The sequence below is a fragment of the Onychomys torridus genome, chromosome 10 (assembly GCF_903995425.1).
Source record: "Onychomys torridus chromosome 10, mOncTor1.1, whole genome shotgun sequence".
Lineage (NCBI taxonomy): Eukaryota > Metazoa > Chordata > Mammalia > Rodentia > Cricetidae > Onychomys > Onychomys torridus.
In genome coordinates this window covers 26,059,678-26,086,475 of record NC_050452.1, presented here as the reverse complement: position 1 = coordinate 26,086,475, position 26,798 = coordinate 26,059,678, and the positions used below count along the sequence as shown (strand labels likewise).

At 47.3% G+C, this 26,798-nt stretch overlaps 1 protein-coding gene and 1 non-coding gene across 2 annotated transcripts in view; both read right to left on the bottom strand.

The window, feature by feature from the left end:
• Positions 1-9,744, bottom strand: part of Osbp2 (oxysterol binding protein 2) — a 166,002-nt gene extending 156,258 nt beyond the window's left edge. The window contains 2 exon segments of the mRNA XM_036200748.1: positions 9,066-9,184; positions 9,186-9,744. Coding sequence (XP_036056641.1) covers positions 9,066-9,184; positions 9,186-9,701 — 635 coding nt within the window. The 5' untranslated portion in view covers positions 9,702-9,744.
• A 6,643-nt stretch (positions 9,745-16,387) lies between these two features.
• On the bottom strand, positions 16,388-16,460 carry Trnak-cuu. Its single transcript has one exon. It is a non-coding gene; the product is annotated as a tRNA-Lys (tRNA).
• Positions 16,461-26,798: the final 10,338 nt, after the last annotated feature.

Here is a 26,798-nt window from a genome sequence, read left to right as displayed (position 1 = left end):
AGTGGTCCCCTGGGCTAGTGCAATGGTCCAGACTGAATGTTGACTTCTTTTCTCTCTTTCCTTCTCCTCACCTCCCTCCCTTGCCGGGTCAGTATGGGTGCACATCTATGCATGTGTGCACATGCATGTAAAGGCAAGAGGTCAGCTTTAGCTACCATTCCTCAGATGCTGTCATCTAATCCCAGGGGTACAAGATCGCTCTCGTGGGCTGACCTGGAGTTCATCAAACAGTCTAGGCAATCTGGCTCGAGAGCCCTGATGACTTGTCTATGCCTGCCTAGTGCTGGATTACAAGCCTGTGTCACCATGTCCAGTTTTTTAAATTGGGGATTCTGGGAATCAAACTCAGATCCTCCTGCTTACAAAAAAGGCACTTTACTGACTGAGCCACCCCCTATCTCCTCAGCCCCTGTACATTGGGTCTCTATAGCATAGACGAGATCCATATTACAAAGCATTTGTTTTTCTTGCTTGATTGTTTTTTATGCTGGAGACCAAACCCGGGCATCACACATGCTAAGCACACACTCTATTGTTAAGTGGTCTGCTAGCCCATGAAGTGTGTTCTCCATAAAACACTTTTCTGACATTTGAGAGTCTACTAAGACCAATACATCCCAGAGGAAGCCCACACCTAGCTAACAGTGTGCATGGAGAAACGGCACTACACAGAAGGGCATTCAGAGCATGATTCCTCCAGATCATGGAGGAACTGAGTAGATCCAACCCAGGAACATCCAGATGACCCTGGTATTATTGTCAGGTCAAGACTCCGTCATCAGTGACTAAGCACCCTCCATCTTAGATAATGGCTTCTGTGGAGTTCCTGGAGAATAATAAAAGGCATGTAGTTGTGGAGGGGGTACTGGGGCGAGACAGGCCCAGGAGGAGCTGGAGGGGGGCAGCTGACAAGGGCAGTGAGTGTTGTATGTACCTGGTGACCTTGGGGAAGCCATACCCCATATCAGAGTGGTGCCCACAGTGCTATTAAAAGGTAACACAATGTGGCAGTGTCCCATGCCAGCTCTGCAAGGCCGTCTGCCCCTTTCTTGGTTTCAGGCAGTGGCCCAGCGATGCAGTCAAATGATAGGAGTCAAACCGGTATGGTATGTGCAGAGGTGTGGCCCAGGAGGAGCCAGGAGGAGTGAGGCATTGCTAAGTGATGGGAAGGAATTCACGGAGTGGTTTTGTTTTTATGTTTTTGTTCGGTTTTGCTTTAATGGAGACATGGGGAGGCATCACATATAAAAGAAAAAGAGGCAGTGTGACTCAGAGACTCCTGAAGCCACATCCCTGTGTGGTGACATCTGGTGTGTGATTTAGGACACACCAAGCTGCCCAGTCAGTGTGGTGCTATTTCCTCACCTGTCAGTTTCCAGAGCAGCCCATTCCCCTGCTGGTTTTCCCCTTGAGATCAACAGGCACTGACCTTGTCCTAGGGACCTCACATTCTTTACTCCCTCTTTCTCGCCCCCTCCCTCCATCCTTCCCTCCCTCCTTCTTACCCTTCCTTGGGGTTTTTTTTCTGGGGGGGGGGGGGCAGACAGAGAGCTACAGACTAGATCACATATGGACCCCAGAAGGTTGGTGTGGGGGATGAGAAATGGCCCCCATAGGCGCATGTATTTGAACACTGGGTCCCCAATTGGTGATACTGCCTTGGGAAGTTGTGGAATTTTTAGGACAAGGAGTCTAGCTGAAGGATATATCACTTGAAAGTTTATAGCCTCACCCCACTTCCAGTTTGCTCTTTCCAGTTCCTATGTATAGATAAAGATGTGATGAACTAGCATCCCACTTCTGCTGCTGTGCTTTCTCCATGTACACACACACACACACACACACACACACACACACACACAGAGTATGGGCTCTCCTTCCAGAACCATAAGTCAAAATAAACCCTTCTATAAGTTGCTTTTGTCATATAAATAGAAGAGTCACTAATACAGCTGGTATATGGCTTGATCTGGTCAGCAACAAGAGGACACCCCATCACTCAAAGCCAAGAGGGAGCATTCACTGTCCTTGAAGCAGAGTGAGGGTTAGCCTTCACCCATGACCGGCATCACTGGGGTCTGCAAGGAGGAGGAGCAAGATTCACACACAAACTGGAGGCTGCTATCCTTCCAAGGGCCTGCTTCTAAGACTAGTCCTGGATTGGAGTCTGGGAGCTTTGGATTTTGGGGGTGCTTCTGCCATTCCTTAGTTGACAGTGATGCTCAGGCTGACTGTCCAATGTGGTTTATGTTGACAATGATGCTCACACTGTCTATACAATCAGGTGTATGTTGGAGACCTGCTCTCCTTACAGGAATCTGGGATTTACGCAATGCTGGAGAGGGTGCTTCCATATGATCATCCTATAGCAAAAGCTTGGACTAAGAAACAAGCCTCCTGTGGTAGCGATATTTCACACATGTTGTCAAGTATTACTGGAGAATTGGGTGTGTCTTGTGTCACTCCATTGAGTCAGTCAGTCCCCGAGAAGCCTGCACCATGGGTGTGCATTCCCTAGACTTCACCCCATGTGTCCTTCCCCCATTTTTTCCTGATCTGATAGTTTTATTGTAAGGCTAACTGTACGCCACATCTTACTGAGTCCTCCTAACAGTGCATCCATCTCAGGGTTAGACTTGGACCCAAGAGCCCAGTGAGGATAGGAGTCAGGGAGACATCTGCAGGGTCAGGTCCTGGTGTTGCTCCTGAGCTGCAGCGTGGAAGGCAAAGCCATGCTCCTTTACTGGAGAAGACCTCACAGATGAAAGTACAGCCTTGTTATCCAAGAGCAATGGAGGGTAGAGGCCTCATCTCTGCCTGTGGTCTGCTTCCCATGGAGTATCTCATGTATAACACACAGAAGGTAAACAAGCCCACACAGCTAATTTAAAGAGCTACAAGCTTGGCAGAAACATCCTTGAAAAAAACTTTAATTTTGCTTTTCATTCCTTTATCCACAACCAACTTCACAAAGTGACAAGTCACCCTTGTGCATGCAGACTACATTAAACACTTACAACTCTGCAGAAATACCAATGGGCCAGGGACTGTGGAGGGGGCTCAGTGGTTAAGGGCACTCGCTACTCTTGAAAAGGATCAGAGTTCGGTTCCCAGCACCCACACCAGGCTCACAATTGTCTGTAACTTCAGCTGCAGGTGATCTGACACTTCTGGCCTCCACAGGTACCTGCACACACACACACACACACACACACACACACACACACACACACACACAAATAAAATATTCTCTAAAACAATGAACCACACAAAAATGAGCTTGTAAATTCACTGAATCACTCATCACAACACATTTGAGCCTGTTGACATATTATACCTGTATTTCTGTCATTTTTCCAGCACTTCTGGCTTAAGCCTGCATTCTACACTGTAAATGCCCAATCTTATTTCAATGAACAAGGTTTGACATAGAAAACAAACTAAGAAACACATTTGCTTTTGTTTTAAACCCATCAATTCACAGGCACCTCTCATTCATTCATTTATTCCCCTCCGCCACTCACAGACCAGCTGAGCTATAGATACAATTATGGTGGCAAAGTACCACTCATGCCAGAAAGAAGGTGCTGAGCTTGCCACGGTGTCCTCGTGGCACAGAGTCGTCTCGAGATGCCCACAGGCACACCCTGTCAGTTCTTAGAGAAGGAAGCCTTGTTCCTTGGTGTTGCCAGAAGCCATTCCGGGCATTTCAGAGGGGTTCAGGACAGGGATGTGCTTCCTTCTCCAACCCCAGGGCCACTGGCTCAGGGGAGCCTGCACCATAGCAGGAGGTCCTGACCAGGACAGTGGCTGGAAGCCAGGGCACTAGTTAGGCAGAAAGCAGACTAAAGCTACGATGTGGCATCAGGACAGAGATGGGGGACTACAGGAAAGACACACAGGCTTGGAAATTCCATCTGGTATGGAATGAGGCAGGAGGAGGCAACAAGCATGACTCAGGTTTTCAGCTCTTCACGGAAAGAGGAAAGTTCAGAGGAGGTTTTTCCTGGGGGGAGTTACAGTTCATGTCAGCAGAACTCATTAAAAATGTCAGCATGCACAGCATATCTCCAAACCCTCCTGGTCTACTTATCACTCTTGGCAACAACCCTCATCATCCTTATCACACATACATGTCTGTGTATTCCCTTCCAGCCTCTCAACACATGCAACACTCCGCATTTCAAAGTCAAGCCTAACTAATATGATCGGCCTACCTCCTGGAGGGCCCCAGTGCCTCACCTCACAGACATGCGGCTCCACTTCATGTTTTCAGGGGCATTTTGCTGCGGATGGGCTTTTGTTTCCCCATTTCATCAATTAAGTATTAATAAAGTGACATCAAAAACAACGCTCTTTTCTTGGGGCCCAACCTCCACAAGGTTGGCTCTGGAATGCTGAGCTCACATCTAAGGACCAAGAAGGAGCCATTTTTGTGACCTGGCCCCCACTCTGAAATGGGTCCAGTTCCTCAAATGTGCAATGGTCTTCTGCAGAGGATTTTAAATTTTTCTCTCACTTGACCACTGACTTTTTCCTCCAGGATCTAGGCTAAGGTCCTCCTTGTTAACTGGCTTAGCCCCTTGCTGAGCATAGATCAGAATGGGCAATAAAAACATTTTTAAAATGTTTCTGTCTGCCGGGCGGTGATGGTGCACGCCTTTAATCCCAGCACATGGGAGGCAGAGGCAGGTGGATCTTTGTGAGTTCGAGGCCAGCCTGTTCTACAGAGTGAGTTCCAGGAAAGGTGCAAAGCTACACAGAGAAACCCTGTCTCGAAAAAAAAAAAAAAAGTTTCTGTCTGAAATCATCCCCTGAGAAACAAATGTCACTTACGAGACCAAACAAGTATCCTGCTTCACCTTATCAATTTCCTTAATGTGAGGAAGGTCGTATTGGGAATTTCAGTTCTCTGTAATGACTTGCTGAGATAAACACCTTTGAAAATTCTCTATCAGTATAAATTCTCCTCTAATTTCATGTAATTAAATGTTCTCTGTGAGACAAGAGCTAGGAATAAAATGCTTAAAATGGGAACTAGCTGCAGAACCGGAATGTGAAATTGTATTCCTGGTTGGCATCTGAGCAGACACAGAACTAAGGGTGCCAGGCAATGGAGAACATCTCACCCTCCATCTTACTATGTCTCCCACATTGTTGGAGAGAACTGTGTACAGTGACCACACCTCCCAGAAACACTGCTTACACGTGACAGTATTTACAAGCAGCATCCTATGACTCCTGGTAGCATGAATGTCACTGCATCCATCTGTTGGCCTAGGTACTGTGAGGCAAAAAAAACAAACAAACAGACTATCAGGAAGACCAGGCTGCCTCACAGGCCCCTAGGGAGAGCCAACATTTGCTGATGGAACCGGTCCTTGGCACTAAGTCAAGCCTGGTGAGAACGGCACCCGTTATTTTCATATGGTCACTGCTGGTCCCCAGGATTCCCTCAGAGACTTTTGAAGTTGAACTCTTCCTTTGAGAATACCCAATGGAGGCACCTGAAGTGTATTTTGTGGCCATAAACTGGCACACTAATTTAGCTAACTTGGGAAGAATACATTTAGATGTTTTGAAAGGTAAGTGATCCCGGGCCCTGAAGGTCTACTCAATGCTACTGTTGGTCCCTTTGTGAAGGGCTCCTGATGCTACAGATGATTAATCAGCAGGCGATGGACAGAGCTGTGGAGGGCCAACAAAGCCCAAACTGCCGAAGCAGGAGCATGGCCCAGGCTCCACACTGTGAGTAACACGTAAGTCGGTCTGAGCAAGCATATATCACTTCTGTTCTCCGAGACTGCCGCCTTCTTTGTCTGCGTTCAATAAACACTGTCTTAGACACAGTCCAAAATAAAGACCGGGCAGCTTCAGTCTGTTGGCGATGAAACGCACATTAGCAAATCTGTCTTGTCCTGATTCGCTGCTATGAAGCCTGAGCAAAGGCTAGCTCCTCATCTGGGCTGCTGTGGGACATTTAGAAGCAAAGGCCTCTGGCTTTGTTTGTTTTTGCATCACGATTTAGGTTTAAAGCACTAAGAACAAAGGTAGTTGTCAGGGTTAACCGCAGGAGTATGGGTGTTTGTATTTTACAGCTTTAGAGGGAAATGGGTTTTATTTTTATCTCCCGGGATGCTTCCCCTGCCCCTTTATATGAGGATTTAATTGCAGTGTTAAGAGCGAGGCTGCACTGGTTGCTCTTGCAAAGGACCTGGGTTCAATTCCCAGCACCCACATGGTGGTTCACAGCCCTCCGTCACTCCAGTTCCAGGTGATCTGATGCCCCCTTCTGACCTCCAAGGGTACCAGGCAAGCATATGGTGAATAGACATATATACAGGTAAAACACTCATACATAAAACAATTCTAAATATGTAAGGTTTTAAAAGCAGCTAAACAGGACCAGCGAGAGGGCACAGTAGGTGAAGGTACCTGCTGCCAAGCCTGGTGACCTGAGGTCAATTCCCCGAACCCACACGGTGAAAGGAGAGGACTTTCTCCTGACAGTCTCCTCTGACCTCTACATGGGTGTCAGGGCAGGCATGAGTTTCTTCTCCTTACTCAATAAATGACCAGCGGTTAACTAGTTCTTTAGAATACATTCTTTAGCCAAGTCTGAGGCACAAAGGTCATGAGTTTAAGGTCAGCCTGGGCTACACAGGGAGGCTGTCTCAAAGAAAGAGAACAGGCCACGAGGGACAGCAAAGTGGTGTCACACACAAGAAACACCAAGAGGCTGTGGAGGAACCCGAAAAGTTCCAGACAGCAGAGCAGAAGAGCGGCTGACCCGGCTTCTCCCAGGGCCGTTCTCCATCTTGACACGTACTGTGAGCAGGGTGCCAGCAGGTAAGCTGCTAACGCTCACTCCGTCAGCCTCAGTTTCCCCTTCCCAGCAGACTTTACATGAAGCTAAGAACGCACGGATGGATAAATGTCAGGATCATTCATTCCCCCTAGCTGAGCCAAGAACAACTATGCCCACCTGGACTCTAGAAACATCCCAATGAAGTGAGAGAAGTTGGCTTTACACACACACACACACACACACACACACACACACAGAGAGAGAGAGAGAGAGAGAGAGAGAGAGAAACATTTTTCTCTCTTCCTTCTTCCTCCAAACCAGAGTTCATCTCTACAACCTTGTCAGCAAGCAGTAAGAATTTTTTTCTTAGTGGCCCAGAGAATCTTCATCCTAAGATTACCTTCAAATGCCAACAAAGTCAGGAGAAGAAGCCAGAATGGGAAACCTTTGCTTTTCTAATGCAAACGAAACAAACCAGCACGAGGCGAGGTCATAAGTCCTACTTTGACCTCTACAGTTTAACACACCTATCAAGCACAGACAGCACTAGAAGCTGGAATCCAGGGTGACTGTGCATTGGTACAATCATGGGACAGGCTTTTCTCGTGAGTTACTTCATGTTGCAGGGCAGTTTTCTAAAAACTAACATTTCTTAGTAAGCAAGCTTCCAGACAAGTTGGTGAGATCTGGAGGGGTGAGATCACTGAAGAGCTTTGCGTCCAAGAGGCCTGGGTAAGAATCTCTGGGCAGGTGACCAGATGACAAAGCCATGTTCTTGGGGCTCAGAATATCCACTTGTGCAATAAGACGATATTAAAATCTACCTCACACCCTGGCTAGAAGGATGAAATGAATGAATGTCCCATAAAATGAAGTGTGTGGTCCACAGCTGGCATGATGCCCCTTGCCTCCAAACGAAAAGTAACTCAGCAACGAGGGCCCCTGCCGTGGCATATCTGGGTAAAATAGTTGCATGAGCCGGGCGGTGGTGGCACCGCCTTTAATCCCAGCACTCGGGAGGCAGAGCCAGGCGGATCTCTGTGTGTTCGAGGCGAACCTGGGCTACCAAGTGAGTTCCAGGAAAAGGCACAAAGCTACACAGAGAAACCCTGTCTCAAAAAAACAAAAAACAAACAAACAACAAAAAAAAGTTGCATGACTGAAGTGTATGTTAAGATAAATTAAAACCACGTCTGGGAAGGATCTCCTATTAGATGGTATGCTAACTCTAAGGACAGTGTGTTCTGGGTCACAGCTGAGAGGGTCAAAAGACATCAAGACACTTTGTGTGTAGCACACATTCAGACTCATCTTGACTTTCCCCTCCACAGGGAAATAAGCCAACGCCCCCCACCTTGGTGCAAGGGCCACATTTAACCAGTGGGGCGCAACAATTCTCAGCCACAGCACACTTAATGAGTCTCTAAACCAGGCACTTGGTCTCCAAAGGGCTGGGAAGAACAGTCTAGACCCTGTGGCAAGGGCCTGAGTATTGTCCTTGAGCAAAGTGAGTCGGGGAACTCAAGCTCCCACAGGAACTCTGTCCACAACCGTGAAGGAGAGCTCCTTGGAGTGTGACCCTGGAGCAGCACCACAGTCCTTACTTAGAAAAGCCATCCTTTCCTCGGGCCTTCTGCAGGAGGGACGCAGAGAGAGGCCTAGACATTGTCGCAGCAATCCCACCAAGTCTGAGAACCACCGATCTAGAGTGACCTGAGATGGCGGAGCTTAAACTCCCAGGAAATACCTAGTGTGAAAGGGAAGGAAGCCTTGGGGAAGTTCCCACTTCCAACCAAAGGGCACACACTGTGACTGATAACAGCTGGGGGTCTGCTAGTCCCAGCAAAGGTAGGAAACCAACTGAGTAGCCTTCTGAAGAAGGGACAGCAGCCCTCCCCAAGAGAGGATCCTAAGTGTGGAGTTCAGTAACTGTCTCTCTCCAGTCCTAACACAGTGAACAGAAACATCAAGGACTTCATAGGGCTGGCTGTGTCCTCCCAGGCTCCACAACTACCGAAACAGGAGGGGAACCGAGAACCGAGTTCCCTCCTCCACTTCACCTCCCCACTCACCCTTTAAAGTCAAGCTTGCCAGAGACCATGTCCACAGGTCACATCCACCCTTGGCGGTTGCCAGGCATTACTTCTACAGGGGTTCATGCTTCCAAATATCTCAGAAGGTTGTGGTGACACACCACAGTCGAGGCCCGCCATCACCACCCTCCAACCTCAGACGTCCCACCCCAGCGCTTCCGTACCTGTAGTAGGACAGCAGGCCATTGCCCAGCACGAACCAGCGGCGCTGGTAGCCTTTCAGGTAGTTAGTCCACTTGAGCAGCCAGCCCTTGTAGCTGTCCAGAGGTGGTGCGACCATTGGGGACACCAGCCCCTGAAACTGGACTCCCGACAGAAGTCTTCGCCTGTCCTGGTCGCTGAAGCGGCTGGGGCTTGGACACCGACCTGGGCTCGGGTCTGGCCAGGGGCGCGTTTCCTACAGTTGACCCCAGAGAGGTTAGCTCCTCCGATGAGATTTTGGTGAAGGGCCCAGCCCCTACTCTTGGGCCCGCCTCTGACTCCAGCCATAAATCCTGTAGCTCCGATTCCTGCCCAGCCCCCGAGGGCCCTGACTCAGACGTCGTCTGGGGCGCTGGTTCAGATCTCGGCACCGGTTCAAAACCTGGCTTGCACACCTGTTCGGACAGCAACTCCCGCTCTGGTGCCTGCACAGGCTGGAGCTGAGGCTTGGGCTCCGGCCCTGAGCCGGATGTAGACGAGCTCATGCCCGGCGCCGCCGTGTGGCAGGACAGGCAGGGGACAACCGTGAACAGCGACGACAGCCCGCGGGAGCGGCCAGCGCAGCCGCCGCCTCGGCTCAGAGCGGCCGCTTTCCCCATAGAGCTGTGGACCCGAGCGCGGTCGAGAACCGAGTGGGGGCGGGGCGGGAGGGGGCCTGGGCGGGGCCTGTTCGGAGGGCGGGGCAGGGCGGGGTCGGTGGAGGGGTGGGCGGGACGGGTGGGGCACTCACGTGAGCCGTGCGGACCCGGGGCGCGCGTGGGTCCGCGTGGGTTCCTGCGCTGCTCAGGCCAAGAGCTGGGCCCGCAACGTGGAAGGCACCTCGAGCTCCAGGCTCCCACCCGGGGCTGCTGTCCCGCCTGTACCAGGCGCTAGGGGAACAATGGTGAATGAAAGCCACGAGGTGCGCTTGAAGCTGCTCTGGACAGCGGTGGGTTTTGGACAGCAAATCTCAGGCTCTGGGCGTCAGATCTAGGGAAATCCAGCCCGGGCCCGATCCCTAGCCGTGGAAACTGCAGCCCCTTCACGAGCTTCCTTTTGCTCTTCTGTATAATGAAGACAATTCAGCGGCTGTAATAAGATGGTGCACATGAGGCACAGTTGATAGCAGATGCTCAGTGAGTATCATTATTAGCTAGAGAGCTCTGTGATACATTTTGTCAGGGACCAGAGCAGGAGATGAGAGCAAGGTTGACAAGCTTGGGAAGCAGCCCCTATGCATGCGTGTGTCAGATGTGTGTACAGCCCTCAGGGAGGGAAGCTAACTAATAAATTCTTAACAATATGTTTTGACTCCTGCAGCAAATTGCCAAGCTCCCTCAGATGACAGGCCTGTCATTAGTTCTAACAGAGACAAGGTTTGCAGCGTCAGAGGGACAAGAAAGTCGTGTAAGGAGAAACCAGTGTATACAACGCCCCACATCAGAAGTGAGCAGCTTGTCTAGCAAGTGGCAAACAGTTCAATGTATTGACAAGGGTATAAGGCAGGACACAGTAGGGCTGGCCCACACCCCACCACGAAGAATGCCCTCCTTCCTACAGAAACTGGGCTGCTGGGGACAAGGGAGAATTTTTTTTTATCATTTTTTTTTTAAGATTTATTTATTTCTTATGTATACAGTGTTCTGTCTGCATGTATGCCTACAGGCCAGAAGAAGGCACCAGATATCATTACGGATGGTTGTGAGCCACCTTGTGGTTGCTAGCCACCATGTGGTTGCTGGGAATTGTACTCAGGACCTCTGGAAGAACAGGCAGTGCACTTAGCCTCTGAGCCATCTCTCCAGCCCCAATTTTCTTTTTTTCACTTTGCTAATTTATTGGTTTGGTTTGGTTTGGTTTTTGGTGCTTTGAGACAGGGTCTTTGTATGTAGTCCAGGTTGGCCTTCACCTCTAAATGTTGGTTTCTCAGCCAGATTTCCGGGATTGCAGATGTGAGCCATCACATCTGGCCCAGAGCTTTCACTTTTAAAAGACCAAACAAGAAAAGAAAAGCTTCAAAATCCCTGATCTTTCCTGGAAAAAAAAAAAAATGTAACTCCAAGTCTGGAGCAGGAAATCCACAAGATCGACCCACCTGGAGCTGGAGCGGTGGCCGATCTTGCAAAGGACCTGGGATCTGGTTCCCAGCACTTACATGGTGGCTCACAACTATCTGTGACTCCAGTTCCAGGGGCATCCAATACCCTTTTATGATATATGATGCACAAGTATATACATGCAGTCAAAACAGTCAAACACGTGTTTTTAAAAAGGAGAGAAAGAAAAGATGAACTTACCTGGGAGTTCTTATCATACTAAAAAGCAAAGAGCTTGTGGTGGTCTGAATGAAATGGCCCTCTAGGCTCATAGGGAGTGGCACTATTAGGGGGTGTGGCCTTGTTGGAGCAGGTGTGACCTTGTTGAAGGAAGTATGTCAGTCTGGGCAGGCTTTAAGGTTTCTGATGCTCAAGTCAGGCCCAGTGTCTCACTCTTCCTGCCAATCCAGATATAGAACCAACTCTTGCCTCCTTCTCCAGTACCATGTCTGCCTGCACACCACCATGCTTCCCGCCATGATGACAATGGACAAAACCTCTGAACTGTAAGCCAGCCCCAATTAAATGTTTTCCTTGGTAAGAGTTGCATTGGTCATGGTGTCTCTTCACAGCAGGAGAACACTGACTAAGACAGTGAGTAAAAAATATTTGCTACTAAACCTGACAAGCTGAGTTCAATTCCCCTAGTCCAGCGGTCACTGTGAATGGAAAGTCCAAAACTCCAGTAGTTGCTCAGTCAACAAGGCTGGATGTCTCAGCTGGTCCTCTGTATATGCTGGAATCCTGAAGAGGTAGGCGCTAATGGCAGTGAAGGAATGGATGTGCTAATAAGGAGAGGGCAAGCAAGCAAAGAGCAAAAGCTTAGTTTTATTACGTCTATTATCTAAATATTGTCAGAATCAAAATGGAGTCACTTATGCCAAATCCAAAACAAAGTAGACCTTACTTATATAAAGAATTTCTGCAATGCCCTATTCAACCTTAGACTGGCACCATCCTTATTGATTATTCTAGCCATGGATAATTGCTGTTAATTTTTCCAAACATATATAACCTTTATTTTCCCTTTAAATGCTCTCAATTCAACTGAGCACAGTGGTACACACCTGTATCCCTAGCACCTGGGAGGCAGAGGAGGGAAGAGTGTGTTCAAGGCCATCCTGGGGTTACACTGCTAGGCTCAAAGTAAACAAACAGAAAACACAAGGTCTTCCTCACCTCAGCCTCCCAGATAAACCACTATGAGCCATCACAGCATACAGCACTCATTTTCAACCCTCTGTTTATTATTTTGTGTGCATTGGTGTTTTGCCCGTATGTATGTCTGTGTGAGGATGTTGGAACCCCTGGAACTGGAGTTACAGACAGTTTCGAACTGCCATGTGTGTGCTGGGAATTAAACCTGGGTCCTCAGGAAGAGCAGCCAGTGCTCTTAACTGCTGGGCCATCTCTCCAGCCCCCGTAAAATACTTTTCTAAAGAAATTAAATTATGGGCTGAGATAGCTCAGTATGTTTACCTGACTTACAGGCACAAAGCTTTGATTCCAGATGCCTGATATCCCTTGGCTTAGTGTTGATGGAGGGATGTTAAGGCTCAGGAGCTGGGATTGCTAGTGCAGACCACCACATCCAGCTCTCTTTACATCAATTCTGGTACACTATGTAAAACCTCCACAATGGGAAGACTAGAACTTGTGTCCATCCCTGACCCTATAAGACACAAAATGGTGAGAAGGGCACCAGCACATTTGAAGAGTCTTGTCGCCATTTTCCTTGTGACTGCCCTTCGGGTTGGAGGTGCTGCTGCTCAACTGGGTGAATTAAATGCAGTGGTTTTAACTGGGCCCCGAGGTAGCAGAGCCCAGAAGGCTGCGTTGCATTGCCAAAGGCAGGTGATTATAGTTATCATAATGGGCAGCAAAGACAAATCGATGTTCATAATGGCCTGGCCCATAATGGGCAGCACAGGCAAAGTGAATTTTATGATGGCATGACTCATATGGACCTTTTGTTGTGGCTAGTCAATCACGGCGTTTCCAGGCATGAAATAAAATAGATAAGAAGCCTACTGCATTTCTGTTTGATCTGTATAAGTGGGAAAATTCTCAAATGAGAGAAAGGCTACAAAGGGCAGTAGCAAGAGGCGATCTTGACCCGTGCATCAATTTCCAAACTTGAGCCAGTTTGCAGACCAGGACCCCTTGAATGAAGGGGTGCCAGGTTCCCTGAGGAAGGACTTGATAAAATACCTAACGGTTTTACTGTTAGCCTTTCTCCAGTCCTTCCCCAGAGGGACCTACAGCCTTTCATGAGTGTAACTGCACACTGGGGGAAAGGAAACAGTCAGACTTTCTGGGGTCTATTGGATACTGGTTCTTTTTTTTTTTTTTTTTTTTTTTTTTTAAGGTTTATTTATTTATTATGTATACAGCATGTATGACCAGAAGAGGGCACCAGACCTTATTACAGATGGTTGTGAGCCACCTTGTGGTTGCTGGGAATTGAACTCAGGACCTCTGGAAGATCAGTCAGTGCTCTTAACCTCTGAGCCATCTCTCCAGCTCCCGGATACTGGTTCTTAACTGACACGGATTCCCAGAGATCCCAAGAAACGCTGTGGCCCTCCAGTTAAAGTAGGGGCTTATGGAGACCAGATGATTAATGGAGTTTTGGCTGATGTCCTACTCACAGTAGGTCCAGTGGGTCCCTGAACTCATCCTGTGGTTATTTTCCCAGTCCCATTATGTATAATTGGCATAGATATACTTAGAAGTTGGCAGAATTCCCTGACCCTGCAGAGTGAGGGCTATTATGGTTGGAAAGACTAAATGGAAGCCTTTAGAGTTGGCTCTGCCAAAGAAAATAGTAAATCAAATAACAGTATCGCATCCCCAGAGGAACTGCAGAAAATAGCGCCATCGTCAAGGACTTGAAAGATGCAGGGGTGGTGGTTCCCACAACATCTCCCTTTAACTCTCCTACCTGGACAGTGCAGAAGACGGATGGATCATGGAGACTGACAGACGACTGTCAGAAACTCAATCAAGCAATGACTCCAATTGCAGCAGCTGTACTAGATGAGCAAATTAACACATCTTCTGGTACGTGGTATGAAGCTATTGATTTACCAAATGCCTTTTTCTCAGTGCCTGCCCATAAGGACGACAGAAGCAATTTGCTTCCAGTTGGCAAGGCCAGCACTATACCTGTGGTGGTTTAAAAGAAAATGGCCCCTAAAAGGAGTGGCACTATTAGGGGGTGTTACTTTGTTAGAGTGAGTGTGGCCTCGTTGGACGAAGTGTCTCATTAGCGGGGCAGGCTTTGAGGTCTCCTATGTTCAAGATACCGCAGTCTAGTGTGACAGTCTAGTTCCTGTTCCTGCAAAATGTAGGACTCTCAGCTACTTCTCCAGCACCATGTCTGCCTGCACGCTGCCATGTCCCATCATGATGATAATGGATGAACCTCTGAACTATAAGCAAGCTACCCCAATTAAATGTTTTCCTTATAAGAGTTGCTGTGGCCATGGTGTCTCTCTCAGCAATGGAAACCCCGACTAAGACAATACATTCACAATTTTACCTCCAGGATATATTAACTCCCCAGCCCCGTGTCATAACTTAGTTAGGAGGGACCTCGATGCCTGTCTCTTCCACAAACATCACAGTAGTGCACTAAAATGTCAATCACATTATGCTGATTAGACCAAGCAAGCAGGAGGTAGCAACCACTTTGAACTCATTGGTAACACATATGTGCATCAGAGGCTGGGAAATAAATCCAACCAAAATGCAAGGGCCTTCTACCTCAGTGAAATTCTTAGAAGTATGCTGGGCAGTGGTGGTGCACGCACTTGGGAGGTAGAAGAAGAGGACCTCTGTGAGTCTACAAAGTGAGTTCCAGGACAACCAGGATTGTTACACTGAGAAACCCAGTCTTGAAAAACAAAAAACAAAACAAAACAAAACAAAAAAATTTAGGAGGCCGGTGGTGTGAGGCATGCAGAGATATTCCTTCTAAAGTGAAGGATGAGTTATTGCACCTGCCCCACCCACCACCAAGAAAGAAGTACAACACTTAGTGGTCCTATTAGGATTCTGGAGGCAGCACATTCCCCACTTGGGTGTGTTACTCCAGCCCATATACCAAGTGACTCAGAAAACTGCTAGCTTTGTGCAGGCTGCTCTACCACTTGGACCATATGATCCAGCAGACCCAGTGGTACTTGAGGTGTCAGTGGCAGATAGGGATGCTGTTTAGAGCCTTTGGTACGTCCCTATAGGTGCAAAACAGAAGAGACCTTTAGGATTTTGGAGCAAGGCTCTACCATCTGCCATTGTTGGATTGGCTGGACTGTAGCCTGAAAATCATTCCAATAAATCACACACACACACACACACACACACACACTCACACACACACACACGCACACACATAGAGAGAGATTTATCTATAAGTTCTGTTAGTCTAGAGAACCCTGACTGATACACTGTGCATGCTGGTACACACCTGTAATCTCAGCACTCTAAAAACGGAGGTAGGGGGATTGTTGTGAGTTTGAATGCAGACTGGATTATAATAAGTTTAGGTCCAGCTTAGATTATGTAGCAAAATCCTGTTCCCCCACCCTCCACAAAAAAAAGTACAAAAGAAAAAAGATAGAAAGAAATATATTAAATTATGTATATGAACTCAGGCTTGTAGCATGGGTTTTGGTGCAGTACAGTAGAGTTCCTCAGGCATCTCTTTATGATGGTGTGCTATATGGAACTTCTGACCAGATGAGATATAGTGATATTTTATTTGTATTGAAATGTGATTTTATTTGTATGTCAATAAAGTTGCCTTGAGGTCAGAGCAAGCCAGAGCAGAAGTTGAGCAGTAGTGGGGCACACCTTTAATCCCAGCACTTGGGAGGCAGAGCTAGGAGGATCTCTGTGTGTTCAAGGACACAGCCAGCATGGCAGACACACGCCTTTAATCTCAATACCAACCATAGAAGACCTGGAGGTCTGTACAAACAGGCAGTGATGAGGAGGTCATGTGACTGGGTTTACAACCAATCAGAAAACAGGACAGAAAGTTTTTTAAATAGACAGGATGCACAGAAGTAGGTCTCTGGCGGAGAGGAAGAACAGCAGAAGCAGTGAAGGGTGAGGTTTTCCACTCTTGCTCTGACCTCGTGGTTTTTAACTCTGCAATCGGTTCTGTGTTTCTTATTTAACAAGCCGGTTACATCTATAATTGGCGCCCAATGTGGGGCTCGAACCCACGACCCTGAGATTAAGAGTCTCATGCTCTACCGACTGAGCTAGGCGGGCTAAACAGCTAAACGTGGTGACCCACACCTTTAATCCCAAAAACACAACCTTTAATCCCAGGGAGTGGGGGCAGAAAGAGAAAAGTATATAAGGCGTGAGGACCAGGAATTGGGGGGGAAAAAAAAGCATGTAGTTAAGCATAACTGGAGAAGTATTCAGGCTTTGGAGCAGCACAGTTCAGCTGAGAGCCATTGGGATGAAGACTCAGAAGCTTCCAGCCTGAGGAAACAGGATCACCTGAGGAACTAGCAAGGTGAGATAGCTGTGGCTTGTTCTGTGTCTCTGATCTTCCAGCAATCACCCCAATAACTGGCCTCGGGTTTGGTTTCATTAATAAGACCTTTTAAGTTTCCTACTACAATGAGATGATACACTCAGTTTACAGACACCATGCTGAGTTGGGTCCAGTTGCATAGCCATCAGAGAACCCCACCCTGTCCATTTTATAAAGTATTTGTTAAGAGGCAGAAAGCTACAAACCTAGGATTTGAACCAAAGCCCACCTTCTGAACTTGCTGCTCTGATGCTCACTTAGCTCGTACATCTTAAAACCTGCAGGGAGCCTTGTCTTAGCCACCCCAGACCTTTTCAGGATAAAATACAGCACAAACCAGCATCCACGTTTTTATCTGTGGTCTCAAGCTCACAAGAGGACCTCCTGGTCTTTTGAACAAAGATAGGATGGCTGCTTAGACACCTGGGTTCTTTGCCAATGTCTGAGTGGCTTGAACTTGGACCTATGAGAATAGTGGTCCTAACTATGTCACAGGGCTGATGGAAGTGCTGAGTGTAAGCAGCTCTTCAGAGAGAATGCATCAGCCTGCTACTCTTCCAACCCATTGCAGCTTTGCAAGCCATCATCATGTTTAGCTTTTCCCATGCACAGGCTCCTTGCAGCAGGACTTGTCTGCGGTGTGCAGGCATCCAGGGGCTGGACACTGGAGGACTTGTGTCTCTATTCTCTTTTTTTGCACAAGCAAATGTGCTTTCAATCTAAAGAAACCACCTGTTTGCATTTTTGACTTCTCACTAGTCATGTCCCTCTCTACTCTGTGAGCCTCAATTTCTCTAAAACTGACCCTATAGGATTTTTATGAAGGTAGGAAATGATGCATACAAACTGCTCAACCTTTGTAAAACAAAAGCATCTTTAACTTTCAAACACACAGCAGAGTGTAGAAAACAACAGACTGTACACATTACTTATCTCAGTCGGTGTTCCAGTGCTGTGAAGAGACGCCATGACCAAGGCAAGTCTTATAAGAGAAAGCATTTAATTGGGGCTGGCTTACAGTTTCAGAGGTTTAGTCCATTATCGCTATGGCGGGAAGCATGGAGGAAGGGATGGCAGGCATGGTGCCGGAGAAGTCATTGAGAGCCACATCCTGATCCACAGAGAGACAGAGAGGAACACTGGGCTGGGTGTGGGCTTTTGAAAACCTCAAAGCCCATTCCCTGTGTCACACTTCCTCCAATACCTCCTAATCCTTCTAATCCTAACCAAGTTCTACTCCATGGTGACTAAGCATTCAAATATATGAGCCTATGGGAGCCATTTTTTCTATCTGTCTGGTTTTTGAGATAGGGTTTCTCCATGTAGTCCTGGCTGTTCTGGAACTTGCTTTATAAACCAGGCTGGCCTCAAACTCAGAGATTCACATGCCTCTGCCTCCCAAGTGCTGGGAATAAAGGTATGCATCTCTACACCTGGCTGGAGGCCATTCTTTTTTTTTTTTTTTTTTTCAAGACAGAGTTTCTCTGTGTAGCCTTGCGCCTTTCCTGGTGGAGGCCATTCTTAAACCACAATGTGACTCATCTCCTAGCTTCAATACTGTCCACATCTGTCCACATCGTCTTCTTTTCTTTCCTTAAAACATGAATTAGGAGTTAGGAGTGTGGCTGTGGGTGCAGGCATCTATTTGCCATGCCATGCGTGTGTTGGGGGAGCCTGAAGGACAGTCTCTGGAGTCCTTTTCTTCCACCTTGCTGTGGGGGGCTCTCTCTTACTGTTTTTACTGCTGAGCCAGCTGCATTTTCCAGGCTAGCCGCCCCTCAAATTTCTGGACAGGGATCCAGTCTCTGCCTTCCATCTTGATTACAGATACACAGCACCACAACTGGCCTTTTATGTGGGTTCTGGGGCTTGAACTCCGGCTGGTGGTCAGGTTTACATGGCCAGCAGTTCTGCTTCCTGAGGAATCTCCCCAGCCCGAAACCCTCTTCTTTCATCTACTCCCCAGGTTCCTCTTTTGTGTTAGACTGATTGGATAACTATTAATTTTTAATTTGTGTGTATGCATGTGTGTAAAATGTGTGTATATGCACAGTCACCCCTGTACATGTGGTTGTGCACATGCCATGGCCAGAGGACACCTTGGATGTCAGCCTTTGCCTTTTACCTTGTTTGAGACAGGGTTTCTTTCTTGTTTTTCTATTGCATATGCTGGACTAGCTGGCTTACAAGCTTCCAGGATTCTCCTGCCTCTGTTTCACATCTCCCCTGCAATCAGGAGTGTTAGAATGACAGGTGTCCAAATTTACACATCCAGCTTTTCTTTTTCTGGGCATTCACAATCAGATCCCAACACTTCCACAGCAAGCATTTTATCCACCGAGTCATTCCCCAGCCCCAGTCTCAACTATGTTATTTCATTCATCAATATATCAGTATCTATCTCTGTCTTAGTTACTTTTCCAATGCTGCGCTAAGACACCATGATCAAGGCAAATTATAAAAGAAAGTATTTAATTGAAGGGATTTTTTTTTTTCTTTTTTTCTTTTTTGAAGATTTATGTATTATGTATACAGTGTTCTGTTTGCATGCATCCCTGCAGGCCAGAAGAGGGCACCAGATCTCATTACAGATGGTTGTGAGCCACCATGCGGTTGCTGGGAATTGAACTCAGGTCCTCTGGAAGAACAGTCAGTGCTCTTAACCTCTGAGCCATCTCTCCAGCCCATTAATTGGAAGTTTTATAGTTTCAGAAGATTAGCATCCATGACCATCATTTCAGGGAGCATGGCAGCAGGTAGGTTTCCATCCCCAGCACCCACACAGTAGTTTACAACCTTCTGTAACTCCAGTTCAAGGGGGATCTGATACCTTTTCTGGTCTCCATAGGCACTTATGAGTTGCACAGACATACACGTAGGCAAGACATCACATATTTAAAATAAAAATAAAAATTTTTTAAAAATATTTTAAAAGGAAAGTGTTTTACTAGTTTTCACCTGAGGAGAAGAAATATTACCTGTATTTTACATGCTTGTGTAGAAAGAGATAGACAACAGTCTGGAGCCAATATTCCCCCTCTGGGTTTTAAGTGAGTCTGTGTTTATCATACTCCAGGGAGTGTGTGTGTGTGTGTGTGTGTGTGTGTGTGTGTGTGTGTGTGTGTAAAATAAAGCTCTAGCTTGTCTATGAAGCTACAGCAAAGGCCTGTGTATTGTAGGCTGGTTCCTCGGCTTGACGTTACTACGAAGTAGTAGAATCTCTAGCCTAGTGGGAGGTGTGCAGTCTCTGGGGAGATCCTCTTGAGTGGGTGGTGAAAATCCAGCCCCTTTTACTCTCTTCCCAGCCACCACAGGTGAGTGACTTTGCTCCACTCTGCCATTACCACCATATGTTGCCTTGATATAGGCCCCCAAGCACGGTTCTGCCTGGTGAGGGATTGAGCCAAAGAAAACATCTCTCTTCATAAATAGGGTAGCTCTGGTATTTCCTTACAGTAATTGAACATAAATAAGCATGCAACACACATATTGGCTTACAAGCCAGTTTAAGTAATAAAGTCTGTCAGGTGTGGCAGCCCATGCCCATGCTCCCAGCACTTTGGAGACTGAGGCAGAGGGATTGGTGTAGGTTTTTGGCCAGCCTGGGCTACATAGTGCCAGACCAACCAGAGCTACATAGCAAAATACATCTCAAAACATAAAAATGAACAATAACAAAAAGTTAATGAGGGGCTGGAGAGATGGCTCAGAGGTTAAAAGCACTGACTGCTCTTCCAAAGGTCTTGAGTTCAATTCCCAGCAACCACATGCTGGCTCACTACCATCTGTAATGAGATCTGGTACCCTCCAAAGGGGAAAAAAAGTTAATGAAATCCCCCTGTGGGAGCTCACAGAGGTTTCCTAGTGAGATCTGAGCTTGATTTACCTAGAAGGGGATGCATTGACCACATACGTGGTTACCCAGTGTTTGGAAAGGTCTGTACTTGGATGTGCAGTGTGCTTTGATCTAGCAAGAGGAGGTCTTTTGTCCCTGCCCCTTGGCATTCCTATAAAAAGCCCTTTTGAAGAGACAGAATTGGCCAGTGGATTTTGATCCAGGTCCTCCTGAAGCTATCCTGTGTTTCTGTCTGTCTCATCTCCGCTATCTTTCTAGCTAATAATCCCCTATGCCTCTCTCCTCCTCATAGGAACCCTGTAAAAGGTGGGGGTGGGCCGCCTACATCCCCCCCCCCCGTGTTCATCTTCTCAGTGCCACTTAGCCTCATAACCAATAACCTTATATAGTTCTCTTTGATGTGGAACGATCAGAGTTTATACTTTTTTCTATATTTTCATTTCAGTGGGAAGAAGATGGAAGAAAACATGGATACTTGTCAAACGCCTTGAATTCTAGCTTTGGAACTTCTCAGTCTCAAAGCCAGTGCCTTGAAATATGTGGGAATATCATAGGCTCCTGAAAGTCTATGATGATGCCTGTATAATATACCAAAAGGTGTGCATATTAAGGCTTGCCACACAATTTATGAAGACTGAACACCTTAAGGCTGTTCTAGGAAGACACACTGAAATCGGTGATGTAGTGGCCTCAGAGCAGAAGGATGATTCTGTGTTACATAATCTGTACACTTCAAATGTTATGTATATTGCACACATTATAATTGAATACCTTAAACTAGTTGGTTAATGTACTAGTTGTCTTGTCACCGAGAGCAAAATTCACAGCAGGGACAGGTTAAGGGAGGAAAGATTTATTTGGGCTAAGAATTGGGAGAGGTTTTGTCACTGTGGCAGGAAAGCAAAGCAATGCAGAGCAGGTCACAGCAGGAGGGGAGCAGTGCAGAGCAGGTCACAGCAGGAGTGTGGAGCAGTGCAGAGCAGGTCACAGCAGGAGGGGAGCAGTGCAGAGCAGGTCACAGCAGGAGGGGGGCAGTGCAGAGCAGGTCACAGCAGGAGGGGAGCAGTGCAGAGCAGGTCACAGCAGGAGGGGGGCAGTGCAGAGCAGGTCACAGCAGGAGGGGGAGCAGTGCAGAGCAGGTCACTGCAGGAGGGGGGAGCAGTTCAGAGAAGATCACTGCAGGAGGGGGGAGCAGTACAGAGCAGGTCAAAGCAGGAGGGGGGAGCAGTGCAGAGCAGATCACTGCAGGAGGGGGGAGCAGTGCAGAGCAGGTCAAAGCAGGAGGGGGAGCAGTGCAGAGCAGATCACTGCAGGAGGGGGGGAGCAGTGCAGAGCAGGTCAAAGCAGGAGGGGGGAGCAGTGAAGAGCAGGTCACTGCAGGAGGGGAGCAGTACAGAGCAGGTCACAGCAGGAGGGGGGAGCAGTGCAGAGCAGGTCAAAGCAGGAGGGGGGAGCAGTGCAGAGCAGGTCACTGCAGGAGGGGAGCAGTACAGAGCAGGTCAAAGCAGGAGGGGGAGCAGTGCAGAGCAGGTCACAACAGGAGGGGGGAAAAATGCAGAGCAGGTCACAGCAGGAGGGGAGCAGTGCAGAGCAGCTCACAACAAGAGGGGAGAGAAATGCAGAGCAGGTCACTGCATGAGGGGTGCAGTGGAGAGCAAGTCATAGCAGGAGGGGAGCAGTGCAGAGCAGGTCACAGCAGCGGGGAGCAGTGCAGAGCAGGTCACAGCAGCGGGGAGCAGTACAGAGCAGGTCACAGCAGCGGAGAGCAGTGCAGAGCAGGTCACTGTAGGAGGGGGAGCAGTGCAGAGCAGGTCACAGCAGCAGGGAGCAGTGCAGAGCAGGTCACTGTAGGAGGGGGAGCAGTGCAGAGCAGGTCACTGCAGGAGGGGGGAGCAGTGCATGTTTACATAGCAGTAGACCAAAAAGCAGAGAGCATCCAGAACAAAGGACTAGCCTATAACCCTTAAAGTCTCATCCTCATGATAGATAAAGGGATCCAAAATCCCTGGAATTTTAAAAATAAGAATTAAAACTCACTCTTAGCATTAATAAGTTCCTTAAATTCTTACTTGTAAATACTTTTTTTTTTTTTTTTTTTTGGTTTTTTGAGACAGGTTTTCTCTATGTAGCTTTGCCCCTTTCCTGCTGGCCTCGAAATCACAGAGATCTGCCTGGCTCTGCCTCCCGAGTGCTGTGATTAAAGGCATTTGCCACCATTGCTCGGCATTGTAAGTACTTCTAGTGTTCATTTTCTTGTGAACAAGCAACAATAATAGGGAATGGGGAAAGTTGACTCCCTAATTACCTAACCAGGCAGCCAGGCTACTCTTATGCCAACATCACATATCTTGAGCACTCTACCAGTGCCCAGCACTGAAAGGCATAGCCTCAGGCAGGTGCGTGTGTGTGTGTGTGTGTGTGTGTGTGTGTGTGTGTGTGTGTGTAGCAATCTTTTTGTTGTCACCAGACTCAACTCTAGATGATCCTGAAAGTATTTCTACCTAGAGGAACGGGGGCTCCTTTGGTAGCCTAGCAGAGGGACCCCTGAGACTGGCACTAAGAGGCAAGGCTGTGATTGGTCCCGGCATCCCTACTCTAGCTATGGAGGCCAGGTGCTCAGGCTCAATTAGTGAGTCCACTGGAAGACAGCTCCTCCAATGCTACAGTTAGAGCCAATAGAGGCCTTCTCTTGGGTGGTCTTTTCATGCATACTTCCAGTCATGCATGCCATGCCATGCTGCTTCTATAGAGAAAGAAACAATTGACAGCAGCAGAAGCCACAGAGCAGCAGTGACAGCCAAGCAGTTGGCATGCCAAACTGAATTGTTTCAGAGGCAAAGCAGCCAGTCTGATGGCTGAAGAAAAGGCAGTTGAACAATGTGGGAGCCCAGATGCCACCTTTCCAAGGGTTCTTAGGAGGAGGAAAGAGGAATAAGAAAATATTAGAAAGAAAGGTAGCATGAAGAGGAGAAAGACAGAAACAACGGATAGCTTTGGGAGGACCTGAGTCAAAACTCAATGGCCTTTTCCATTTATTCAAGAGGACTTTTTATAACAATGCCAAGGGGCAGGGCAAAAGACCTCCTCCTTGCTAGATCAAAGCACAGCACACAGCCAAGTGTAGACCCTTCCAATTACCTGGTAACCATGCCTGTGGTCAAATCATCCCCTTATGCAGCCCTGCTGGGTAAAGCAAGCTCAGATTCTTGGACCCTGAGTAAGTTCTTACTAGGAAACCTCTGTGGATCTCTACAACTTCCCCTTCTTAATATTTTAAAGGGCCCCTTATACCCCTCAGATGGACTGTGTCTGTATTAGGTCATCCTTCTTCATTAATCAGCCTTACCCATCATGGAGATATACTTCCTGCCAAGTGTACTGTCTTAGGTTGGCAGCTAGCTACCTATCTCTGACTACCAGCCTCTGGCAAGGGAACATACAGAGCTTAACTCTATGCAGCTCTGAATCAGGTCCCTACCAAGAGCTTGCAAGTAGCTGGAACCACCACAGCAATGCTCCTGCTCCCTAGGGCTGCCATATCTCCCAGTAAAGAGTAGAGGGTGACCAAGATGGAATGTCTTTTTTGGATGAGTCTAAGATGTCTATGGCAGCCTCAGCTTTTTTAAATCAATAAACTCTTGATGCGACCGCATCAAATAAATCAGTAAACTCCTGATGCAACTGCATCAAACCTAGAGACTTCCTTAGCATCACCAAACCATGGTTCATTAATATTTACAGGTTAACATAATTCTAGCATGAATATTACGATACATATTTACAATTCTTACAAAATTACATCCAAAAGCAAACTCTCAACAGGACTATATACACTTTTACAAACTTTAGCAAACATCCAAAAGCAATCTCTTAATATAACTATTTGTATTTTGTAGACTTTAGCAAACACTCAAAAGCAATTTCTTAATAGAACTATACAAATATAGGGTACACTAACACAAGTTAACATTAATCCACTCAAGGGACAAGAAAAAAAATTTTTTTCAAAAATTAAAGATGCTGAGGAATAAATATTAACTCCCTCTTTTCTTTATAATTTTTTAAACTGCATCTTGAGCATGTGTAGAAAAAACAAAACTTCTCCATTTAAACACTTCCATCCGTTCTTATATAACAGTTCCATAAACAGTTACATTTCAACAAAGTTTTTGAGTCACCACAGTTAATAAAACATATATGCATACACAAAACAGTACATAAGTCATCAGTTGATAGAGTCTACATGCATAAGTAAATTCAAAACTGTCCAGCCAGGCAGTGGTGGCACATGCCTTTAATCCCAGCACTTGGGAAGCAGAGGTAGGTGGATCTCTGTGAGTTTGAGGCCAGCCTGGTTTACAAAGTGAGCTTCAAAGCTACACAGAGAAACCCTGTCTGAAAAAAAAATTCAAAATTGTCCCATTGCAATTGAATCACTCCTGTCCATCCCATTTCTTAAGTCTGAAAAGTTCAAAAAGACAGTTCTGGTAACAGTCTTAAAGTTCCAAATATGAAGAAACCCACAACCAAAAACTTTTTGCAGTTCCCCTGAATGCAACAATTCAGTTCAAACAGTCTCTGAAACTTTTGTTCTCAGCTCTCGAATGCACTTTGTAGTCTGTAGCCTTCCCCTAAGGCAATTTTTCTCCAGAGCAAAAACTATTAGCTCCACAATAGCTGACTATTGTGCAGAGTCCTCTCAAGAGACCTTCTTACAGCCAGTAAACAAAAACTGCATGGCCTTTTTTTTTTCAGCCCCTGTCTGTCTGTGCCTCCAATCTCCAGGCATGTCCACCTAGAGACCCTGGCATCCTGAGGCCCTAGGGGCTTTCTCATGCCTAGTGCTGAATGGCTGAATGCCACCTTCTGCTACAAACTATGGTTCTCAAGCAGCCCTTCTGGGTCTAGGAGGAAACCCAGCTGCGGCCAGTCATGGCTGCTGCACCCTGGCTCTGTTACCTGCTTTGCTGGGGTCTCTTCTCCAGGCACTGCCCTGCTTGCATGGCCAAATGCCACTCCCAGGGTAGCCACACAACTCTGCCTCATTCTGTCACGAGGAGCTCAGGCTGCTCTAGGTTCCAGTATCCCTGTCATTCAGCCTGGAACACAACTGTGTGTCACCTCAGCATTTCTTGCTGCCATTCCAGGCAGGGGCATGCCTCAGCTGCCTGTCTGGCTGCTGCCTCTCCCACAGCATCTCTGCTGGGCACTGGCCTCCAGGGTCTGCTCTCTCTACTGCACTCCAAGCACCTGCCGTTCACCTCTCTCCTGGTGCGGTGTCTCAGCTTGGCTCTTCACTGTAGCTTCTTCTCGGCAGAAAGCTTACAGACCCTCGCTGCTTGTTTTCTCCATGTCTGCTGCCTCTGCAATGCTGCCCTAAGGGTCTCAGCTGCAGAAGCCAGGCTGGGGAAGCCCCTCATGCTCTGCTTCTGCTGGCAGCTTCTAGAGCTTCTGAAGCCCTCAGACTAGTAAGTTCACAGTGGCTGCTAGGTCCTGGATGATGCTTTGTGTGTCCCAGTCTGTACTCGGGGAAAAACTACTCTACCCTAAGTTATTTTATGTTAAACCTTCACCATATTCCTAGACCTAAAGCCTATATTCTCCACCACTGATCAGTGCTAGGGGCTAATGCTGTGGGATATTTGTACACTGTGTAAGGATGTGTCATTGTGATTGATTTAATAAGAAGATGAACAGCCAATAGCTAGGCAGGAGAGGCTTCCAGGCAGAGACGAACTCAGAGTTAGAATCTGGCCCAGCAGGAGACACCAACAAGACACAGAGGGAGTGGAACATACAGAATGGACAAGAGGTAAAAAGCCACATGATGGAATGTAGATTAGTAAAAACTGGTTAAGTTATAACAGCTAGTTGGTAACAAGCTTAAGCTAAAGGCTAAGCTTTCATAATTCATGATGTCTCAGTGTCGTTATTGGGGAGCTGGTGGTCTCAAAAGAAAGTCCGACAAAAGAAGACCTGCTATAGGCTAATGAATCCTGACTTCCTAGGTCTGCCTTAGAGCTGTGTCACCAGCTGTCCAGGACTGAGGAATCCTGGTGCCTAGGACTTCCTGAAGGTTGGTGTGGCTACTATGACTGTCTGAGAAGCCTCGATTTCTTAGGTCTTTACAGAGCTATAAAACTCATAGGGCTAAGAGCACAGTACCTGAAGGTTATAGTACTACAAGGCTTCAGGATCCTCGCTCTAA